The sequence below is a fragment of the Venturia canescens genome, chromosome 1 (assembly GCF_019457755.1).
Source record: "Venturia canescens isolate UGA chromosome 1, ASM1945775v1, whole genome shotgun sequence".
In the NCBI taxonomy this organism is placed as follows: Eukaryota; Metazoa; Arthropoda; class Insecta; order Hymenoptera; family Ichneumonidae; genus Venturia; species Venturia canescens.
In genome coordinates, this window is record NC_057421.1 from 33,768,834 (window position 1) to 33,785,304 (window position 16,471).

The 16,471-nt window shown below is 36.7% G+C and overlaps 2 protein-coding genes across 5 annotated transcripts in view; both read left to right on the plus strand.

Annotated features, from left to right (window-relative positions):
• Window positions 1-13,043, plus strand: part of LOC122410660 (protein espinas-like) — a 290,979-nt gene extending 277,936 nt beyond the window's left edge. For all 4 annotated transcript variants that reach the window (XM_043419004.1, XM_043419020.1, XM_043419012.1 and 1 more), the window contains 5 exons: window positions 6,042-6,578; window positions 6,987-7,309; window positions 10,510-10,815; window positions 11,076-11,437; window positions 12,466-13,043. In XM_043419004.1, coding sequence (XP_043274939.1) covers window positions 6,042-6,578; window positions 6,987-7,309; window positions 10,510-10,815; window positions 11,076-11,437; window positions 12,466-12,704 — 1,767 coding nt within the window. In that variant the 3' untranslated portion in view covers window positions 12,705-13,043. The remainder of the gene's footprint in view (window positions 1-6,041; window positions 6,579-6,986; window positions 7,310-10,509; window positions 10,816-11,075; window positions 11,438-12,465) is intronic.
• Window positions 13,044-13,532: 489 nt separating this feature from the next.
• LOC122411069 (uncharacterized) lies at window positions 13,533-15,291 on the plus strand. Its single transcript, XM_043419596.1, has 2 exons — window positions 13,533-14,064; window positions 14,354-15,291. Exons 1-2 carry the CDS (start codon window positions 13,630-13,632, stop codon window positions 14,498-14,500), a joined length of 582 nt encoding a protein of 193 aa, XP_043275531.1. The 5' UTR covers window positions 13,533-13,629; the 3' UTR covers window positions 14,501-15,291.
• The last annotated feature ends 1,180 nt before the right edge of the window (window positions 15,292-16,471 follow it).

The following is a 16,471-nucleotide window of genomic DNA, read 5'->3' on the forward strand; positions in this document are numbered from 1 at the left end:
ATTTTTATCGAAAAGCTGAGGTTTTTTTCACATAAAAATGACTACGTTTAGTGTTCCGAAAAATAATTCAGGGGTTCGATATTTCCAACACGAGAAGTTAATAATTGCAAATTGTCAAATTTTCAAACTTCTATAACTTAGAAACGGCTAGACAAAAAAATTTGAAAAACATCATGAAAGCTCACAGTGACACGTACTTTTGAAAAGTAATGATCATTATGCATAATTCAGATCCTCCCGCACAAATTAATTTCATAATTGGTAGAATGACCCATATGTCTGTACGTTGCGAAAAAAAGTTTTACTTCAGTTGTATGGTCTAAAGCGCACTCACTTTTTTTATCGATCGCGACCTCTCATAAAAAAATGTGTATTTGGTAAAGATACACAAAATGACCCTCCACTTGTGGAGCGGCGGAGTACAGGAGAATGGTGGAGTGAGGTCCCCCTACCACAACCCCGATAAAAAATAACGGCGATCACCCCCGTGTGTGTGTCTGGAACATTTTTCGATCTGAGTGCGGAATCGTCAGGTGGGTCTCGAATATCCTTCGATTTGCGTGCGTGCGCGTGTGCATGTGCGTGTGCATATCTGTAAATATTTTGTAAAGAGAAAATAAATTCAAATACAACGTGAGAATTAAAAAACCAAAAATTAGCTCTTGGAAACATTTCGGAAGCCAATGCCCCATTCTTCTTATCTTATTCTAACAACTAAATCAATTGAAAAAAAATCCAGCTAAGTTACGTGCTGCATTACAATTTATGATCTCAATTTGAGGCCAAGTATTTAATGGTAATTCGAAATATTCATTCCTACGGAAACCATCAGAAACTTAAAAAAGTTCTAATTAATCAAAAAAGTTACCATTTGAGTTACGTGCAGCACTCAAATTCATGATATCAATCGGAGCACAAGTACTTTATTGGGAACTCTGAACTTTAACATTATGAAATTGTTCTGAGAAGCTTTTAAATCCAGAAAAATTACATTAAAGGTAAAGTCATTTGTTACTCTACGGTGGCAGAGACTTATAAGAAAATCGATTCTTTTCAGACTTTAAGGATTCACAAAATTCGACGTCGATTGAGTCGGTACGAATTATGTCTAAATATGTGTTAAAAGTACTTGTCCGACCCATATCACTTTTCGTTCAAATAAAAATTAAACAAGACATTGATTCATGTGTCAATTTTATGGAACTAGCATTAAAGCTGGCGCGGACGGACATCTCTCACTGTATGTTTGAAAATTAAATTAGACTGGGAAATACTGGACAATATTTCATCTATCGTATAGTTACTACATTCAGCATACTTATATATGGGGACTTTCCATACTTCTGGTGTTGGATAATTACATTTGTTTGGTAATGTTATACCTGTTTATACGTACAGTCAGCCGCCCCGGGCCATTTTTTTTTTAACTCCCGACTGCCCGCACGGGCAAAAAGCCGAGAGTTATACGTTTGGCCACGATCAGCTGATTTTTACAAATTTTTCCAGTTGTTCCTCAATGATTTGATTAGAGACTTCTCCCGACGACGATTTAATTTTGTTATGTTTATAATATTTTTGATTTTATATGAGATTACATTTTTTTCAATTTTCATTTTAATTCTTTGTATAATCATTCAACTTTGATAGTTATATTTAATTTTTCATTTTTGTATATAAATGACTTACCTACCATCAATCAGCATAAATTTAAAAAATTCGAGGTGTGATTACCGACTGATCCATCATCTTAACGATGGAAGTTGGAAAAATGGCAGAAACAAAAGCTTTTCGTATATAACCGCGACTTCTCAGAGGTTAGGAATTAGTTCAAATTTCAAGTACTCCATATTCACGCCACCAAAAAATACGGTCATGCGAAAGGAATATCTTAACCATATTTATGAAGCTGACTGTCACTGACTAATAGTACGAGAGACCACGACCAAAACTTTTATCTTATAGTAATACAGCTAAAACCGCATCAAATTCATAGCTTCGATGATTCTCAATTCAAAAATACCAATATATTCGAAATTTTCTGCGTAGCGTTTGACCTGGCCGAATTTTCAAACATGTTAATAATTTTTTTATTTATTTTAGTACAAATGTCGACAAATTTTACCAAACTGTATCATAGCAATCGGTCTGATTTTCAAATTATAGTTGAATGATAGCTCTAAGATACAGAAACATAACTAAAAATCAATAGTGTAACGCAAACCCGAAAGATCACTTAAAAAAAATGAGACAAACTGACAAACAAAACTATTATCATAGCAATCTGTGTGAAAATCATCTTTACAAATAAATTTGATTTAGTTGATATGAAAAAAAATATTTTTCAGAAGAAATTTTGAACGCATTAGATTTCGAGACCGTTTTAAAAATGTTAATAAATTTTATTAATCAGTAACATAGCAATCTGTCTGAAAATTGTTCGGGTGATAAAACAAGTTTTCCTCGTGTAGAAAAAATGTATATCAGGAAGATTCCGCTGTAGCAACTTCTTTATCAGGAAACTTTTCAATACCCCGAAATAATTTGAAAATCGTATTCAGACACATTGAAGTATATGTTGCAAGTCACTGAATAAATAGGGGACCCTCCAATTATTAGATGAAGATTAACAAAAAGTTTACCCGAAACCGAAAAACTGAAGTTCAAGGACTTAAATAAATGGCACGAAAGGGAACTTGAATGAAGACGAAAAATGTGAACGTATATAATCACTGTCGGACTCGAAATCGTCATCATCGAAATTGCTCTCCAAGACAAAAGTCGTTCGTGCTATAGAAGTGTAACAAACGCTAAGGCGTTTAACAGGCGACTCTGGAACGATCTTTTCGTTTTTGGAACTATAGGCGATATAAAAAATTTCTAAAAACAGTTTTTTGCGCAATCCCGGCAGTCATACGATAAGTTTATAATAGTATATTACACCACAAGGGCAGAAAGTTTGATATTCCTGCACTGGGGGGGGGGTGCCCGCCCGACTTTTGCAAGACCGAGGCGAAGCCGAGGTGTTGCTGGTCGGGGCGGGCATTGAAAAATTTTTGGAAAAGTAAATCAAAAACACGAAAATATCACACATTCTAAATCCAAATCAATAAACTATAAAATAAATTGTATAGATTTTATCTGATTTCACGACCGATTTTCTTTATTACAATTACATAAATTGATGTTGAAAACGCAGTTGTTGAACGTACAATTAGAAAATTGTAATTGTTTGGTCTTCAGTGCTGAATTTAAACCGTTGGAATTTTGATGGCCCGAATCTTCATCGTTTTTTTTTCGTTTCCACGTGATTGGCTGAACAGCTGCTTGGTTTTGGTTGTCCGAATCTTCGTCGTTTTTCCTTCTTCCACGTGTCGGTGGCTGAACATTCGCTTGATTTTCGAAAGTTAGCTTTATTCCTGGTTTATTCCAGAACAAGTTTTTCCTGCTACCATCCGATTCATTCCGATTCCCAATTGGGATGAGTATCAGTTTGTTCCTCGCAGTGGTAAAATCGTTTTTTACAACTGTACCTGAAGAAAAATTCTATTATAAATAAAAAGTACCATATAGGTATACTTGGTAGTTAACTGAGTATATATTTTTTAGAATTACTTGGAGTGGGATCAACGTTGTTGACAGTGAAGTCTTCATCAAAATCCAACCAATTAACGTGAAGATCGGAGTCGTCATTTTCAGGTTCGGCGGTGTTCTGTGCGCTAGTAGATGGCATTGAATGGATGTCTGTCGTTGCAGTTTTTTGAATTACACCATTGTAGATCATTTCCCTATTGCGCATAGAATTTTCGATGTACCCCTGTGCGATTATGTCTGAACGCCATCTTCCTAGCTGCTTCACCATTTGCATGTTGGCACCGGAATCGGAAAGAAGCGTCGCAGACGTTCTGCGAAAGGAGTGGCCGGTGTATTTTTTTGGATTGGGTAGATTTAGGTAGGACGCAATCTTCTCGGGGACTTCTCCGATCTTATGTTTTCCTAACGCTGTTCGAAAACATTTGCCTTCTGCGTACTTGATAAAAAACCTGTCGCTGAATTTGTCTGATGGTCTCAACGAAATATATTTCTTGACTGTGTCGTAGAAAAGATTTCCAATAATAAATTGTCCAGCGTAATCATTCTTGTTATAATTTATTGAGACAAGATATTTATCAGTTAGGTCTTCCACATCTTCAACCTTCATATTTGTGATTTCGTCACAGCGTAGGCAACCGCAGACTCCAAATATTAGTATAACCTGTAGAAATTGGAGCAAACAAAATTGAATGGCTGTAAAAAAAAAAAGTATAGTTTGAGGTGAGCATATGTAAATGATTTTTTACCTTCATAGCTAAATACGTGTGATTTGGAGCCTCGTCCATAAATTTTGTGATATGATTCTATCTTAAAACGCAAGCTTTCTTCGGTTTGTAGCCTTTGGCATTCGTTTTTATCAGACTTTTTAATTTCAGAAAATGATGAATATTAATATTCTCGTTTATATTTAACGTTTTTTTAAGCATGCTCCATATGCTCCACAAAGTTGGCGGTTTCAGTTTTTCTTTTAAGGTTCGGAAATAAATTATCAGGTTGTTTTCTTCTGAGCTGGAGAGAGATTTTTTATTTTCTTCTCGCCATGTCTTGTAGGTGTTGTAGACGAGAAGATACCGATCGGAAGATTTCCTCGATATCATTTCGGCTTGCACAATAACGTTGGCCTCTTCATAGAAATTCCTCAATATTTCTTCCTCGTCTGCGGAACCTTCTGATGACGATTGCTCCATTTTTTTTACGCACGACTTCGAGGATGTAGAAACAATTCATGCGTTTGCAAAACGACCGTTTGACACGAGCAAGCACAGAACAAATGAATAGAGCATAATGCGTGCATATGTTCATATCACCGGCCGCAAAAATCCCGTCAGAGCGCGCTGTCATAAGCCGGCCACAAAAATTGCTCTTCCCGGTCTGAAATGCGGCCCGAAAGTGCGTACTTTCGGCTAGGGGAGCAAGAAATAGTATATTACACACCTAGGGAGGGAAAATAGACTACTTCAAACCGCGGGCAGAATTGTCACCCGAGCCGAAGGCGAGGGTGATAAGCACGCGGTTTGAGGTGGTCTAATTTCACTCCCGTGGAGTGTATACGATTTTTCTGTCCGACGCAGGCGGAATGCGGCAACTTCGGCACGCGCAGCGGGCCGAAAGTTGCCACTTTCCGCCCGGAGGGCTGAAAAAAGTTTTTGCTCCCGCCGAGACAAATGAAGCGCATGCAGTTTTGACAGCGCAGAAATGGTATCTTTCGACTGAGGTGTGCAGAGAAAAATTTTTGCGCCCGCTGTCACAGCGAGCGTGTTTTTTTTTACCAATGCAGGAATGTTGAACTTTCGGCCCTGAAATCGGGGCCGAAAGTGCGTACTTTCGACCGAGGTATGAAGAAAAAGCATTTATCTGGGTCGCTCAATTTCTTCACATTTTTAAAAATGCGCACAGGCGATATATGAGCGAAATTTCTGAAAATAAACTTTTTCGTCATGAAATGACAAAATCTATATACATTTTCAATATCAGACATATTGCTATAACACCGCTTGTCTTTTTTTTTTGACACAGCAGAAATGGCTTCCCACGTGGTTGCTACATTTTTGACCGTTACCATCCACCTAGTCAGGTTCAGAATAATATAATCTAACGATTTTACACAGTTTTGGGCGTATTACTATCACACATGGTTTTGGTCGTCGTGAACATTGTTAAAATGTAAAGCGGTCTTAATTTTGACTGATACAAGTCATGATTTTTGAGTAAAAATTATGCTAAAAATTGAGTAAAAAAAGATGGCTGCATCACCTCAATTTCCTTAAAGTAGAAGACGATTTAATTTACCGATAAAGAGTGTCATTAATCATTTTGAACTTTGCGGTCGATTGGTGGGTATGTTACAGCATGAGAAGCGGTAAATTTTTTCCAAAGAACTCGTTTCACGGATACTTCAATACTTTCTCTTGTTTTTATTTTATTCCCTTGTTGGTTCTTTGTTCGTCCAGGTTCACCTGTACTTCAGCGCTCTACCCGAAGACAAGATACCCTACGTGGGGAGCGCCGGTGAACGTGAGAGGGTCAAGCAGCTGCTCCAACAATTACCGCCCCACGACAACGAAGCCCGCTATTGCAGCGGGCTCTCGGAAGAAGAGAAAAGAGAATTACGAGTATTCGCGGGTCAGCGGAAGCGCGAAGCTCTTGGAAGAGGTCACGCGAGTCAGCTCGAAAGACCTCACGCTACCGGATGTCGCGAGTGCGGACGGGCAATCGCATCTAGCGAAATGGCTGTTAGTGCAAGCAGAGCCGGACCTTCAGCGTTGTGGCATCCCGCCTGTTTTGTATGTTGCGTATGTCGACAATTGCTCGTTGATCTCATATACTTTTGGCGAGATGGAAGACTCTACTGCGGTCGACATCATGCTGAAACCCTAAAACCACGATGCTGCGCTTGTGATGAAATCATACTTGCTGATGAGTGTACCGAAGCTGAAGGAAGAGCATGGCACATGCGACATTTTGCATGTCTTGAATGTGATCGCCAGGTCAGTCATTATTATCACGCTTTATCCCCTGATATATCATCATTTTATTCAAATTGAGTGTTTCAAATTACAAATTAAAATCATTTGATTCAAATCTTTTTCCACGTTACCAATTATCTCTTATGAATAGTTGTACCGATAAACCGATATGTCAATCTCGCAAGTCACCAAGTACATTATATTCTCAGTAATTCATATATTTTCCTTCGATGAATCCAAAATATCACAATGGATGATTTTTATCAGAAAAAAACGGGCATTGTTCATGACATTTGTTCTCACCAAATGTTGTTCATGTCATTGTTGATAGGCTGTAAATTTGAAAAAAATTCTCGATCATGTGTAAGCGTTTTTCACATAAATTCGTTATAAATTGGATGCTGCTTGAATATTTATTATTGTCAACAGCTTGGTGGCCAGAGATATGTCATGAGAGAAGGTCGACCCTACTGCCTCCACTGTTTCGACGCTTCGTTTGCCGAGTACTGTGACAGCTGTGGCGAGCCTATCGGGGTTGATCAAGGTCAAATGTCCCATGAGGGACAGCACTGGCATGCAACCGAAGCGTGTTTTTGTTGCGCTACTTGTCGAACATCCCTCTTGGGACGTCCGTTTTTGCCACGCCGTGGTGCCATTTATTGCAGTATAGCTTGCAGCAAGGGTGAACCTCCTACAACCCCTAGCGATTCATCGGCTGGTCCTCCCCCTCCTCCACCGCCAGCCTTTCCCAGGTAATAATTTCGGTTTTCTCAGCCAGCTTTGATCAAATAACGTGAAAAAATTGAAAAATAGCGCGAATTCGGGTCTGGTCTCGTTAGTAGTGCAAAATGTGTGTAAATAATGTATTAAGGATGTACAAACGCGAGAACTATTTTTAGATAGCACGCTAATTTTTTTATGTCTTACAATCCAAGTCTTCTTTTCTATGCCTGTGAAAATTCAAGACCCTTTATCGACTGTTTGGTTGAAATATTAACAGTCAAAAAGTATAGAAATTAACATGCCGCTTATGGCCACAATGACTTACTACCCCCTTCAACTATCTGCGACTCAAAATTTAATATAAATTAAATGTCTAAATTAGATGTAGAAGATTAAAAACATTACTTATATGATTTGAATCGCGCGGAATCTAACGGTACGTTAAAAAAGTGAGGTCAACGGTCATCTGAATTAGAAATATTGAGTTGAACACGACAAATGGTTACAGAATTGAAATTTTGCAGGTCCATACGTCACTTTTCATATATAGCGCAAGCTACATCACATTGTCAATGACAGCTGTGCTTCTTAGGGTTATATATAGTGATCTCTGATCTAATCTGTCAACTGATTACGTTCAACTTTGTCAAACGCTGCCTTTTCGCAATGTACTATCGAATTATGTGAAAGACTCGGAATGAAATATATTCTGCAATTAACTCAATTTATAAACGTTATTTGCGATTAAACAATTAAGATAACACTTTTTTACTAACATTGTGTTATATTTGAACGACTAGGCTAATTCTTTTAAAAAAAATATGCAAAGACTGTCAACTGACTAGTACGACGCACATGTACATCCTTAAAATAATCTTCATGAGTGACGTTAAAACTGTCAAGGCGCACAGACAAAAAACCTCGTATTTTCCATTATTTTTCATGCAAATACAAAGGAACCAAGTATTGAAAAAATACCACACCCTAAAAAATCGTACACATAATGTACAATTTTTAGTTTGTTTTCTTAGTACCTGGAGCTGCGCATGATATCGTTCGACAACTCTCCATACGTCAGAACAAAAAAATGAAAAACCGATCACATAGAGTGAAATTATTTATATAATAATTAGCACAGCAGATACTTCGAACCAAAGGTTCCCGATATCGACATTCTTAATCCTTCCCTACATAACATCTGCATACCAGTTTGTTGATATATATATATATATATATATATATATTGAGACAAAACACGCTTTTGTGAGATTTGAAAATGACATGCTCGATTGTTGACATCGGCAGCCAAATTGAAATCAACAGTTGACGAGCGCGTTAGTACAGCAAAGCTAGTGAAGCGGTTCTAATGCAGCGCCGCTGGTGACGCGTTTACACCGCTACCTATTAACATTCAAACAGACTAAAATTCACGATTGTGTAATTTCTTTTTTAATTCAATTTTCATGAAATAATCCAGTTTTTGATGAGATTGAAAACGAAATTGGAAGACAGAAATTATTTTTAGCAATATAGTGGAATTTTTAATTCAACATTTTTAGTCAATTCAATTTATTTCGTGAAATAGAAAATTCTCGGGCAAACGTGAATGCTGATTTATCTGACAAATCATGACTCGACGCAAAAAAAAAACTCCAATCAGAAATTTTATACGGGGATTCCCATGTTTGAGATTAAATTTCTAAACCAATCGGAAAACTGAGCAAAAGTCTAATCGAATTATCATCATTGTATCTTTATCTCGTCAAGTATAAAAGACCGAGCGCAGAGGCTTCGTGAAGCAGTTTTGCTTCGAAATTCTGACACCCAACTTTCACAAAAAGTACAATCAGACAAGGCAGTTCGAGGCCAAAACTTATTTTCCCTCCCGATCTAGCCAGGAGGGTCGGGACAGTTCGGGTACGTTCTGTCTCTCAAGATTCCTGGTGAATTCTTTTCCTTTTCTATCCAAAAGGGCCGTGGTCGTTCAGATTCGTTCGGTCACAAGATTCTTGGGTAGAATCCTTTCTTTCACATCAGGAGGGCCTGAACAATTCTGGTTTGTTCTGTTTCACAATTCCTGATGTGACTCAATCTTTATCTAGAGTCGCGGTAGCGACTCTGAGACAAGTACATTTATATATATGACGAGTTGCTGCCAGAGACTCTTTACCGAAGCGATAGTTATTATTTCTTGAGCGGCGAACAAATTGAAAAGTAATTTTTCTGAAGAATTAAATTCCCGATTGATCATTTCATTTTCGAGATAAGATGAAAAAAGTCTCACTTTTGTGAAAATGGTAAAGAATTTGACGTTTTGTATTTCAAAAGCGATTGCGAAATTTATTATTTCTTACAAAAACTGTATTGGGTCTGATGAGAAAAGAATCATATTTTTGTTTGTTAAAAGTGACTGCAAAATTATGGAAAGTAAAAACGAACTATAGAATTTATCATATTGTATCGAGTCATAAAAAAAATTGATTTTTTTGTTTAAAAATGATCATAAAATTATTGAATATCAAAAATTGACATTTTTTATGCGACAAGGAAACAATAAGCAACTCAAAAAGGAACTATATTTAATTTTTAAATAGAATCTTTAAAAATCATTATTGAATAAATTTTTGTTGATTTTCAAATTCAAAACACCGTATTCTCGTTTTTCTTTCGTGTCGGTTCATTTTATACTAAAAAAGCTCGAATTCACGCGTGACGGTGTGCACTAACACAATCGGACCGTTACAATATATATCTCCAGCGTCATGCTTTTGACTTCTTCAAATATTTTTCTATCTCTTTCCTGCGCGTCTCTATGCTTGGTTTTCTCGAACCATTCGCCAACAAATTTATTCTCTATATCTTTAACCGGCTGTGTATATTTTTTTTTATCGTTATAACTGCTTTATGATTACCGCTCTTTTTGTACAAAATTGACGAAAGCCATGTACAATGAGCCGCATACAGTCTCAGTCATGTTGCTAGGAATTTAGAAAAAACCTAATATAAAAACAAGTTAATGAGTCACGTGGATCCGTCTCCCAGTATACTTCAGAGACATTTTTTTCAATAATTGAGTTTTTATCTGTGAGCCGAGCATTCCAAGATTATTAAGATTCCATTGGGGAAGGAGACCACCTCTCAAGATGTTTCTCCACTCACTTCGCCGCCATTGTGACTCAATGCAGAAGACTAGTATATATGTTTTCATCTCCCTCTTATCCCATTTCAGAGCTGGCAGAAAAGCACCAACACCAAGTGAAGGTTCATCGAGCCCTCCGCCTCCTCCCCCTACGACGAGACATGTAATCAGTTCAGCGAGGAATTCACCCAGAATGCCACGTAAACATTATCAAGGATCAGCTTCCTTAGCTACAACTCCGACACAGGCTTCAGTACTTGAGTTTCCGGCTGAACCTCTTCCGGGAGCTGGATCCAGGTCCGGGGGACTTGACAGGGTTATACTTGAGAGAAATCTCGAGAGGTTACTACAAGAACGGAACACGCATCCCGAAGAAACTCCCAGCGAACTCGGAAGGTATGGACTTCAACGAAACACTTTTATATATGAATATTCTGTACAATGACAATGTGAATATTTCATTCTTTTTTTTCAAGTCAATAATAATCCGGAGCTTAATCGGTCGAGCTTCAGATATCGAGTCTGTTCTCTGAATAGAATTCAGTAGAATTAGGAATACCTCGAATCTACTCTTTCTGTTCTCTCTATCATTTTACTCCCTCTACTCAATTTTGACTGAAAAATAAAGACTGAAAATATATTAATCGTTTGTCCAGATTGATGCAAGCCAGGGATCGAGAACCGCTCCGCTGTGTTCCTACTTGTCCACCGACTCATGCATCAAGTATGCCGGAACTACCACCACCGCCATATTTGATAGGCCAACAAAGTGCTAGTGTCAGTCTGTCCAGTCCTTCCGCCGATACAACCGATATTTGTGGCAATCTTAACCTCAATGATCCACCCACTCCAACGTCCAGGCGTGTAAGATTTCAGGGCGATGATCCACACGCGGTATCAACGTCCTCGATGCCATTGAATAATTCTGCGGATACACCGTTATCCCCGTCATCTTCCAGACCTCAAGTCCCTCGCTCCAGAAGTCTCCAACCGGAAGAAGTCGCCAGTACTTCTTGGGGTGCGTTTATTGTCGAATTATTCTAATCATTCACGTGATACGCTCGACCGGTATCAAGAGAATTCTCCCGTTAAATATAAAGACGTGGCAGAATCTTGACCAAAAGTGTTATTGAACATTTGAAATTACGAGTCCAAAGCCACCGGTATATCAGAAGCTCCAATTTATATAATATAGAGGCGTAAGCTTCTTGTCTTATCGAATAATCTTTTTGGCTATGAATAAAAATAATATATTTCAATAAACATTCAATATAATAAAATGAGATATGGTCAATTGAAAATGAGCATACTGCAGACATGTGTTAATCTTTTGTTAAGTATTTTAATTACAAACAACGGAAACGACAAAATCTACATGCGTATTCAGAACACAATTTTTGAATCTTCAGGAACTAAGTATTTGCAAAATCCATTAACAAACGTCTCTAGGATCTCCACATTGATTACAAATGGACGCAACCATTATGTAATAGATAAAAATAGAACGAAATTTGCTTTTCAAATTATGGACATCAAAAAACGATGGTCCAGGTAATTATTGCAGATTGATTTATTTTTATTCCTAATTAAAAATTTGTTGACAAATGTGTAATTCTACTTATAATGTATTTCTTAATTTCGAAATATTTTCCTTCAATAGGTACAGCTTTCCAACATTTTCATTCCTTAAAACCCATAAATATCCAGACAAAATGCAAGTACTAAAAGAAAAGAGTTGAAAGAAAGTGATCACAAAAGATTCTTATTCCAGCATCCAGAAGAATTTAGAAAAACACTAAGAGTTATGCCGTCCTTAATTTCCGAATAGTTTGATGGTAGTCTAGAAGTGTGCGAAAAAGTTTCACAGGACTGCTTATCGAACCCGTAATTTTGAAACATCGAGTATCAACCGCCATCGTAACGAGACCATTTTAATGGAACGATCGGATAAAATTTCTCAAGAATTTTAATAATTATAATTATCTGAAAAAAGGGAAGAAATACATACCCAATTAACGATTTTGTTGCGTCTCGTACTTTTTCCAGGAAATGTTGGACCGCGAACGAGGCATGAAGACAACGAGAGTTGTTGCTCGACGTGCAGCTCGTCGAGTAGCTCGGACGAAGCCACGGCTTACGCCCTTCCACCACGACGTGCCTATGGCGGTGTAAGAATATCATACGTGCCAAACGACGCAGTAGCTTGTGCGAGACGACGTGCAGGACCGTTTTCAGTTACCTCGGGACAATCACAAAAGGATGCCGAGAAATGTGTTGTATCTTGATCTTTCCTTTCGCGGTTTAATCCGCGAAAGATCATAATTCGATCTGCTAAGAACACTTTTGCGATATGATGATCTCGTCCGAAAAGATAACCAGAAATAGCGTCAAATCATTATAACATCTTAGCGAGATACTATAAGAATGCCTTTTCTCGCTCGTATTTAACTATTCCTATTATGAAAACTGTAGCGGAGCATGCAGGCGAGCTCCCTCCATTTGTACATTTGATACATGTCGAATATTACCATAGTATTAATAATATTAATTTCTCATTTTGAGTAATCGTAACTTTTGTTCTAATGTAAATATGAAAAGATTAAACGATCGTGAGCTACTCCGGAGTTTACTGAAAAAATAATCTTTTATTTTCTCCGGATTATGGATCAAATCCAAAAATCCTTTCCATCAGCATCTGAAGTCGCTGCAACCACTCAATTTATATCTACAGATATTAGAAGCCGACATCGAAAAATCTTTACTCGGAGAAAAAAATTCAGAAGATGCACAAAAAGTACATTGATGATCGACCGTTTTCGCATTATACCTCAAAAAGATAGGGGGAATTTCTTTGAAACAACTTTTTTTGTCCTCAGGCCGCAAAATGAATGTTTGCGGCCCGTATAGAGACCGCGAAATGGTAAATGTAAAGTCTGAGCCGCGAAAAAAGAAAGAGATGGAAACAAAACAGAAGAGAGCTTGCTTGCTTCTCTCACATGAGGCTATCTCTTTCTTACGCTTAAGCGTGGGCACTGCGCTATGAAAGACAGCTATGTATCAAGAGACGCGGTAGCGGCTCGACGCCATAAGAGAGACAGACAGAGAAGCAAAGACAAAATACGCGCTTTACTGCTACTGTCATTTCTTTCCTTATTAAATTTTCGCTTCAGTTCGTTGTAAGCACTTTTCACGCGTATCATTATTATAAAAATGGCAAATGATTACAGTGACTCTGACTCAGATAATACAGATGAGATTCCTATAGAAATTCTAAAAAAAGCTAAAAAAATTTCGATGGACTCTTTACCTGCAAAATCAAAACGAGAGTATATTAAAGAATACAACAGCTTCAAAGCTTGGCGTAAAACTAAACGCACGTCGTCGTTTGATGAAGCAGTTTTTATAGTGTATTTCAACGAGTTATCAGTAAAACTCAGTTCAGCAACGTTGTGGTCAAAATATTCGAAATTGCGGTCCACAGTAAATAAATTCGGTGGAATTGATATCGGAAATTATAAAAAGCTGATTAGGATTTTAAAAACGTTACACGCAAACTATGTACCAAAGAAGTCAAACATTTTTACGGCGGAAGATGTCTCAAAATTTTTCAAGGAAGCTCCAGACAATCAGTATTTGGACGTAAAGGTAAGTACATAGAAAAATTAGTTTTTATTTTTCTGTTGAAATTTGATAATTTTTTTTTAGTAAATCAGTCTTGTTATTAAGTTTTCCTTTTAAACTATTTTTGTTTTTATTTCAAATTGATTTATATTTATATTTTCATATACAATTGTTTTTGTTTTTTTTTCGTTTTATAAAATTTTGTTGCTCGGATTTAATATTGATTTTGTTTTATCGACCATTCGCCAGGACCCCTCCCGCGCTACGCATCATCCGCCCCTTATACTTCTTTACCTATTTTTTTCTATTACAGGTCGTACTTGCAGTTGGAATTATGGGAGCTTGTCGAACTTGTGAATTGGTGTCATTGAAATACAGTGCCGTTGAAGATCATAATACTATGGTTTTAATGAAGATTCCTGGTATGGAAACAGCAGTAGAACGCTGTTTTACAATTTAAATTTTACAATTTACGGTCGACTACACGAATACTGCAAAAAGTACATAAATCTCCGACCGGCCAACTCTAATGTAGATCGATTTATTCTGAATTTTCAAATGGGCAAATACACCAAACAGCCAATAGGCAAGCATAAGATATCGAAAATGCCAAAACTCATCGCAGACTTTTTACAATTGCCGGATATCGAAAAGTATACAGGGCACGCATTCCGTAGAATGTCTGCAACACTTCTCGTAGATGGTGGAGGCGACATCCTAGATCTCAAACGTCATGGTGGATGGAAGTCTGACAAAGTTGCAAAGGGGCATGTTGCAGATTCAGAACGGAATAAAAAGAAAATAGCTGACTCAATCACAAGTAATCTTGACTTCGAATCCTCAACTTCCAAGGCTACGATTACTTCTGTTGCGACTGCAAAACGAGCCTCTGTTGATATCATGCTTCCTCGCAAAAAAAAAACGCATCTCTATCTCTATTGAAGAAAGCGACTCGTCTTCATTGAATATTACAAACAGTTAAAACAGTTCTGTAAATTCTCAAACAATAGAGGGACATGTATTTTCAAATGATTTAATTGTGCCACAACATTTTTTTGACGATGATATGTCTTCCTTTAAAGATGAAAACTCTGTCCACGCGATAAACGTGATATCAAACCATGAATCAAATTCCAACAAAAATTCTTTTTTTCAATTTAGTAATTGCAATGTAACAATCAATATAGTTTGAACCAAAAAAGACATTTAAAATTATACCTGTCTTTTCAAATAACGCTTTCATGTTCAACTTTTAACTTCATTCTTATGTTACATATATTACAAAACAGTTGTATTTCAAAACATTAAATTTAATAAAATAATAATATTAAATAGAGTATTTTTTTATTGTGTTACAATACATATTTAAATTAATAATCAAAAAGTTATCTGTGTTTACTTCATATCATTTAAAAATAAAATTCATATTAGCAACCTTTGAACGAAAAAATAGTATATGCAACCGCGGACGCAATGTATCATTCGCGGCGAGCGTCCTTGGTGCATAATGTACTATTCTCTGGAATGGTCACACTCGTCTTGACCAAATTTGACTCATGTTTTCTACATGTGATGGACAGTGTTCTTAGACACATAGTTTATTAAAATCTATGGTGAATTCGCTTGGAAAACTAATAACTCATAAGAAACAGCACAAATGCTGTTGAAAAATTGGAGACAAGTGATTTATGTTTTATGTCACCAGAAAAGTAGTCTCAGTGAAACCCTATGTGATACTCATGTAATCCAAAAAAAAAAATACACCATAATTTATAAGAAGTTGTTGGATCTATTCTCTCGAAACTTGCTTCAAATGAATGAGCAATTCATTACTAAGGGTTATAAAAAAACCATTTCAAACGTGATGAATAAAAAAAATGAATCTGCTAAATCTGGATAATGTATGAAAAACGCTTGGTTCAAAGGAACAAAACGTTGTTAAACAAATGCAAAAGAGACGAGTATATCAGATGCGAACGAAAAAAATTCAAAACATAATGGCGTGTACGAAAAATTACGAAACCAATTGTAAAAAATTTTAACAAAACAATAAAGAAAAATTTTCACAAATCATGAAAATACATTATATTAAAAAAAATATAAATCTGTAATTATATTGAAAAAAAAAAAATTAAAATAGAACGGGAGAAATTCATTCCTACTTGAAGCATCTGGAATTTGAGAAAGTTCTAGTGAATCAAAAAAGTTACCATCTGAGTTATGTGCAGCACTAAAATTTATGACATCAATCGGAGGATAAGTATTTTATTAGTATATAATCGACAATTGTTCACAATATGGAATTATTCTGAGAAGCGTTCAAATGTAAAAAAAATCGCATCAAAGGTAAAAGTCATTTGTTACTCTATGGTGGCAGACTCATAGAGGAAAAACGATTCTTCTCAGACTTACAAAATCCCCTGGTATTCAC